The 7,462-nt window shown below is 50.6% G+C and overlaps 1 protein-coding gene across 2 annotated transcripts; it reads right to left on the bottom strand.

Annotated features, from left to right (window-relative positions):
- On the bottom strand, positions 1-7,080 carry TAC3 (tachykinin precursor 3). Of its 2 annotated transcripts, none has more exons than XM_019454842.2 (7): positions 6,916-7,080; positions 6,210-6,328; positions 3,705-3,810; positions 3,483-3,512; positions 2,933-2,986; positions 2,462-2,536; positions 1-299 (listed from the first exon to the last, which is right to left on the bottom strand). In XM_019454842.2, the coding sequence occupies exons 2-6, from the start codon at positions 6,321-6,323 to the stop codon at positions 2,463-2,465; spliced, it is 378 nt and encodes a 125-aa protein (XP_019310387.1). In that variant the 5' UTR covers positions 6,324-6,328; positions 6,916-7,080; the 3' UTR covers positions 1-299; position 2,462. The 2 variants fall into 2 exon arrangements, with proteins under 2 accessions (XP_019310387.1, XP_019310386.1); XM_019454841.2 differs by having other exon boundaries at positions 3,705-3,813; positions 6,916-7,077.
- Positions 7,081-7,462: the final 382 nt, after the last annotated feature.

Here is a 7,462-nt window from a genome sequence, read left to right as displayed (position 1 = left end):
TCATATGTGAAAATCTTTTATTGTTGAGGAATGGAAAGAGATGTCATAGTTTTAAATGTAGGACACTTACATTATCCAAGGGGATCTAGGGTCAATGCCCACTAGGATTGAGGGTGCTCACTCTGCAGTTTCTCCATCACGGTGAGGTAGAGGGATGGGGAAGGAGTCAAAGCACAGGAGTGTTACGAGGTGGGGGGGCTGGGGGGCGAAGAAAGGGAAATAGAGCACGTGCAGCTGGAGGTTGGGAGGTGGGGGGCACGTGTCTTCATGATGCAGCCCACGAGTCCAGAAGTGGAGTGCTGAGGAGCAAAAATGAAATCACATCTTCTATCCTGTAAAACTCCCACCGACCACTTGTCGGGGAAGCAGCGGGGTATGTAAGGGAGGAAAAGAGAACAGAAGTCTCAGCCCTCAGCTCTCCCTGTAGCCTTTGAACTGGAGGACTGAACTCTTCTAGCCGCAGGAGCTTGTTCCTTCCCAGCTGCAAGTTTACCATGCTACTTATTTTTTTTTTTTTTTTAAGAGACGGAGAGGGGCAAAGGGAGAGAGAGAGAATCTTAAGCAGGCTCCTGTGCTCAGCATCCCATGAGTTAGGCAAACTATAGCCCCATTCAACGTGCCTGGGTGCTGATGCTTCCCCAGGGTCCCCCAGTCCCTCCTCCTCTTTCCAGAAACCTCCCAGAGGAAGAAGAGGCCCAGGGATCACTTCCTTTGTTAGCAGTTTCACATGAATGAAATCAGATGACACAATGATCTGTGTTGATCTATCTCATCTAATCTCCTTTAAATGCCAGCCTCTGGGGACTTTATGTGCTATTCTTCCTGGCACCTAACAGGTTGAGAATGCTCCATCAGTGGTGACATTATGAAGGCTGTAATTATGAGACTGGCCCCTCTGAAAGAGCCTAGATTCACCAGCGAGCATTAAAAGTAGATTTCCACAATGCACTTGTTTCCACCATTTGTATAAAATACTATGGCAAAATTGCACTGTAATTATCTTTATGGCCAATGCATAACGCTGGGGGAGACTATGTCATCCAGATATAGCTGCCCGTATAATTATCTGGCGGTCGGCAGGACTGAAATAACCGTCTAATGAGAGCAAAATGATACGGTAAGTACCATGTAATCAGCGAGTTACGGTTATTACGGCTCTTTGTGCCCTCTCACCCAACACTGAATGGGGGGCTAGACCTAGTCTCCGGGCCCAGGGAGCCATGCACAGGCAGTTTCATCGAGAGCCATCGAGAGCTCTTGCTCCTCTGCTCTCCCCTGAGACCGGTGACTGCGGGTAACAGGGATACAGAGACAGGGACAGGAGTCTCTCTGTGCTCACAGAGGCTTCCCGATGCGTCTCTTTTCCTCCCCCCACACCGTCTTTCTTCAGAATGCAAAGAAACCCATCAGTTGGGCCGCTATTGCCGTGTGGGAGAAGATGGGGTTGACACGGTAGTTTCTGTGTTTTGACTAGACGCTTCCCTGGGAGACTCTCATACTCGAACACTAAGGGAGAGATCTGTCAGCCCACTCAAGCCCAGGGTCCAGCCGAGCCAGCTCTAGGCAGACAGACCAGAGCCAGGCAGGGGGGACACTGGGACATTACCCATGCCTCCCAGATGGCAGTAATCCTAACACAGCCAACACACAGCACTATGCACTGTGTGCCAGGTACTGTTCTGAAGACTATCTATGCTCAATCCTCAAAAGTAAAACCCTGCAAAATAATATCCCTCCCACTTTTCAGATGAGGAAACTGAGGCACAGAAGGGTTATATAACTTGGCCAAGGGGACAAGCCAGTGAGCTGCAGATCCAGGATTCAAACTCAGGCTATGCTCTTATCCATTTTGCTACACAAAGCAACCAAGCTAGTTACACCCTGTTAAATTTCAGAGTTCCTTGCATTTCTTCCTAAAGCACTCTTGTGAAGAACTACACGCTGGGCCCAGTCACTGGAGATTCTGAATGATCTGAAAGGTTTTAGCCCACCTAAGAGGCAGAACACTTTACGTACGAATTGTAATAATTGTAATTATTGTGCCTGTAATTTTCAGATGATGGTCTCTTCATCTTGTACGTAGATAATAAGAGAATGGAGTCCAAACAACAGAAGTTGCCCATCAGAGAAGCCACAGGAGAAGCCCCTCTCTCCCCATTCCCCACCACTAATGCTTGCTCATGAGTCAGCCAGGGTCCATGATACAGGGGAAGAAGAAAGAAAGAAGGGTGTGTGTGAGTGAGCACGTGTGTGCGTGTGAGTGTGCATGTTCTTGCAGACCAATATGCACCTCTAAGTGATGGTGTGTTTGGCCAACAGTGTGCTGGGCACTGGCAGTATATTTTAAGGCAGATTTATGAGTATTAATGCCTGTAGCATCAGAGGAAATGCCTTTGTGGTAACCCCATTCCCCCCTCCCCGCTCCCACAGTCCCTTTCCTCTCCTAACCAACAATTCTTACCTCATTCCACACTGGGGGGATACTTGAGGGTGCCAAAGCTGGGGACATTCTCTTGGTTTACATCAATAGAAGTGTCTGGGATAAAGTAAACAGTGTTGTTAGGAGAGATGTTTTTGAATGTGACCTTCACCCTGACCCAACAGCGAAGGGCTAGCTAGCCATGAAAGACAGCGTTGGAAGACAGAGTCGGGAACAAGAAGCACATTGTGTTTGGGAGATAGGGAGGAAACAGATTCCCCCAACTCCTTCCCAGCTGCAGCAGAACTATCTTATAAAGGTCTCCCCATTGTGCTCCTAGGGAGAGCTGGACCATGGATCCAACCCGATTGGGTAGAAGGGCCAAGGAACCCTCACTGTAGCTAAGAAAAGTCCTGTCTTTCCCTCTGGTGACGAATATGAGGCACTTGACTTCTGCCATATCTTTGCCAGTAGTACCCTAAACCCTCCCACTGTACCTCCACACACTCCTACCTGGCTGGCTGTTCCTCTTGCCCATAAGTCCCACGAAGAAGTCATGCATGTCACCTGTAGAAAAAGGACCAACATTGCCAACAGTGATAATGGGTGGTGGGAGTGGGGTGCGGGGGGAGAGATGTGTCAAGACTTCTGAAATCGGGTTTCTGATCTTTGGTTCTTTATCATGCCACAGCTTGTCCCCCAAGTTAGGGGAGCAGGCTATCCCCTAAGCTCACCCTCTCTGCCCACCTCTCCCTCCTCCACACTTCAAGAATTCTCTGCCCCCACAGGTGCCTGGCTTAGAATCTTCACAGCCACCAAGAGATCCTCTTGGTTCCCAATGACCAGCTGATGAAGGTAAAGTCCACCACACTCCTCACACCTGCTTCCTCCTGGTTCCCAGTGACCTCCCACATCCAGGAAAGACTGGCTGAACAGTTGCAGCTGGCTTATTGTCTGTGCCAGCTGAGACGGGGCCAGCCAGAATGGTCACCGGGCCCCACACCCATGGAACGCTAGCTAGCAAGCAGTCAGCAGAGACAGGGAGGGACAAGAGGCTACTCACGTTTCTGGGGAAGTGGCGATTCCTTAGGATCTGTGAAAGCAAGAACAATGTGTAACTGGGGAATAGAATCTGGAAAGTGACAGTTAGAGGGGATTCAGGTCACAACCCTCAATTATTCACCAAGCCATCTCCAGTCTCCATCCCACCTGAAGGCTCCTCCCAAGCCTATTTAATGGTCAGAATCTTGCCCCCCACCACACTTCCCCCAAGGCTGCTTCCTACCCACGCTAGCCTTGCTCAGCATTTTGAGCAATCCATCCAGAGAGACTGAGCGGCTGTCATAGAGTTTCCGGAGCAAAGATGGAGGCAGCTGGTAGAGGTCCAAGTCCTTCTAAGGGACAGAAACAAAGAGGGCTGAGGCTCACACCTAATCCTTTTACCCCTCCCCACAAAGAACAACCTCTTCTTGAGCCCATCACAGCTAAACCTGACATTTTGTTTCCTTCAGGATTTCCTTTGGTTTACACTGGAAGAGAAGTGGGCTCTCAAACTGTGGTCCACGGAACAGCAGCACCACTGCTGTGGGCTCATTAGAAATACTTAATCTCAATCTCAGTCCTACCCCGACCTATTAAGACAATCTGCGTTTTAACCACGCTCCCAGGCAACGCATATACACAGCAAGATTTGAGAAGCGCTGGTAAAGAGAACACAGTGGGCATCCCTGTAGGCAGACCAAGTGTCCTGGTTTGTCCAGAACTAAGAGCTTCCCTGGGATGTGGGGCTTTCGGGGCTTATGCTTGTCCTGGGAAAACTGGGACAGTTGGTCACTGTCTCCCAAGCTCAAAGGAGACTGTCCCTTAGGGCTCTCTCCCATCTCCTGCCGCCTCTCAGTGAGAAGGACCATTGGTTCTGTTCTCCTTGGCACATCAGGAACCAGTTTGCCCAAGGATGTGGTTGCCCCACTATGGGAGTGAGCCATGATTTCTGCCACTCCCAAGAAAGGCCCATCGGACAGAGCAAACATCCTCTGTATTCCATGATTGAGTCACAGACAGGACTCAGTCCTTGGGATGGGTGTCGGTAGGCAGCAGGGGCGCATCTGCAATCCTGAAATTCCCCTACTCTGCAGTACGTTCGTGGATGTTTCTCTGCCTGTGGTTCCCACCACCCCTCATTCTCTTTTCTTCTCCATAGATTTCTGCCTCTGGTTGTCTCTCCCTCTCTCTTTTCTACACTGAATTTAGATTGCCTGGAAAACAGTGTGTTCAGAATGACACCTCCTATCCTCTACAACTGAACCCCATTCTGGACCAGGGGCTCTTCGTTGTCTTGCTGATTTTTTTTTTTTTTAAGCAGCCTGGGCACAGCAGGATGGTTGTGGGCACACACCACACAGCCAGTTAGTTGCAGCTGCAGAGAAACAATGACAATGATCATGTTTGGAGATTCTCACCTTGAATCTCAGCGGTGCCTCTCTATCCAGAGCCCAGGTGTCCTTAGGCTCCCAGGCACACACACAGCACATTTACACAGATGCACCCTGCATATACCAACCAGTTACCCGGGCACACATATACCCTACCCTCATCTCACCCCAATTTCCCTCATCCTCACAGACCTTCAGGGAAAAGGGGTGAGATGGCAACCTCTCTCTTTCATTGACCACCTGGCCCAAGGTCTTGAAGCAAGCTCGCTTTAAAGAAATATAGCCAGATACTCTGACCATCTCCAGCTGGAACTGTGGGCTCTGAGCACAGTGTCAAGCCCATTTTTGGCACTCCTTGTGTATTTTTTATATTTTTGAACTGCTTCTGGTCTTTTGGATCTGGTGCAATGGCCGCCACCTGCAAGGCTGCCAGCCTGGCGTGCCCCGCGACACATATGGATGAAGACTGATTTCTCTCTTTGCCCTGCGCACGACATCCTAGGCAGCCACTTTTCCCAAATTGTTCAAATATTCTGCCCACCTCCTGTAATGAGATGCTAAACAGATCTGAGCTGGAGAGGCAGTTAGACTTCACACACTGAATTTGTAATGAGTTCCACCTATAATCATCTTAAAAGCATGTGTACCAATGTAATTGCTGCCATTTCAAAACCTTGAAAAGACTCCCTCCCTGCTCTCCCCCTGTACCCCTTCCCTGACAACTCCTGTTCTTTTTCTTAGAGAAACTTTGGAAATTGGGGCCTGGTCTGTTTCGTGGAGATTTTACCCCCTATCCTGACTAAGCAGAGGCTAGAGCAGGGCGAGGAAAAGGAAAGAAGAGGTTAGGGCTTAGGAACACCTGAGGTTACTGGGGGTGGATGAGCAGAGCGTATAGGAATTTATTTGAATTTTGAAAATAAAATAATACACGTAACTGATAGGTAAAATAGCATATAAATGACCATTTGGGAGAGAAATTCTGAGTATATTTCATACCATCCAAGGAGTGGAAAGGATCTGCCCCCTGTAGAAGGATAGCAACTGAGCTGGACCACCCTAGCTTACGCTTCACAGTATCCCTAAGTCACTGATCAACCAACCAAACAACGTATTGGTAGGGCACTTTTTAGGTACAGGGCTATCAAAGACACGCAGAGGGAGAGAGACACTTAGAGGCATCCCTAGAGACACTGAGAACGGGAGACCGCCAGAGTCAGAGAAACCCACCCTCTGATGGATAACCCGGGTAACTCCCACCCCACCTTCCTCTCAACAGCTGTGGAACAGGCATGGCACCAGCTCTCATGACGCTGCCTAGGACTCTGCCAGAGTGGGCACAACCAGAGGGGGCGCCTTACCTTGTTGTGGCCCCCACCGGGCACCACCTGCTCCCGTGAGTCCTCACAGACAGCCCCCAAACCGTGAGCCAGGCTAATGGCCAGAATGGCTGCGAACAGCAGGGCACTCCTCATGGTGCCTAGGAGGGCAGAGGGACAGGACAGGGGTGCAGGGAGGATGCGGCATGGGTGCAAATGCAGGAGACATTATGCAACTGGCAGCCTGGCTTGATCCTGCTTCCCCAGCCCCCAAATCCACCCCCCAAGCCCTGTTCTGGGGAGAGTATCTCTGAGCAGGAGGGCCATCCTTTGGGTTCAATTTCCCCACTCCCCCACCACACATCTCCCCAGGCTGAGCACCTGGCAATGAGCAATGTTGCAAAAGTGCCAGATGCTAGTCTTCCAGGGAAGATGATAGATCCGTGGGACACGCACCAGTCTGTCTTCATAGCTTGGGGAGGGATCCTGGATTCTATTTTCCAGCACTAGGTAACCCAGACTTAGGCAAAAACTTTCTAGTATTGGAAGGATCAGTCTGAACCCGCAGGCTCCAAACATTACTGGTTTTTAAACCCTACCGGTGCTTTCCGCTCACCTTCCCACTACCCTGCTCCCAGATCAAAAGCTGCCACCTTTATTCCCTCCGCTCCTTTATTCCCTCCTAACTCTGGCCTCTGTCCTTTGGTGCCAACTCCAGTCCATCCGACATTCTCCCACTCGTGCCTACCTGTGGAGTAGCTTTGAGCCCAGGGCAGATGGTCTAGCAGGATCAGGGAGCTGGTCGGCAGCAGTGCCCACTCCCCACACGCTGGTAGTGCCGCTGCCTCCCTCCGTGCAGGGAGTGGAGGGGATCTGAGGATGTGGCAGGAACACCGGCCCAGCTCCCTGATAAAGGCTCTGGGAGGGTCTGGGGGAGCCGGAGGAGGGGCTGCGAATCACCAATCCCAGGGTGGCTGGAGGGGAGGGGGGAGGCTGGTGGAGAAAAAGGAGGATATAGGCTGCAGACACACACACACACACACACACACACACACACACACACACACACAACCACACAAACCCTGCAGTCAGCTGGAGTTATCCAGCAGCCCACTTTCCAACAGCCCCTGAGCTGGGCACACTAAAGAATGATGTTGTATATGCTTTGTCCCAAAATTCCCATGCGGGATCTAGCTCAATAGGTGTGGTCCTTGAGTCTCTTTCTACTCATTGTTCACTCACCAGCTCCTCACCCTTTAAACCTTCAGACTCAACTGCCGGGCCAGAAAAAAATC

Source organism: Panthera pardus, unplaced genomic scaffold, assembly GCF_024362965.1.
Source record: "Panthera pardus isolate Hobbes unplaced genomic scaffold, ASM2436296v1 HiC_scaffold_6, whole genome shotgun sequence".
Taxonomy (NCBI): domain Eukaryota; kingdom Metazoa; phylum Chordata; class Mammalia; order Carnivora; family Felidae; genus Panthera; species Panthera pardus.
This window is presented reverse-complemented; position numbering and strand designations above follow the sequence as displayed.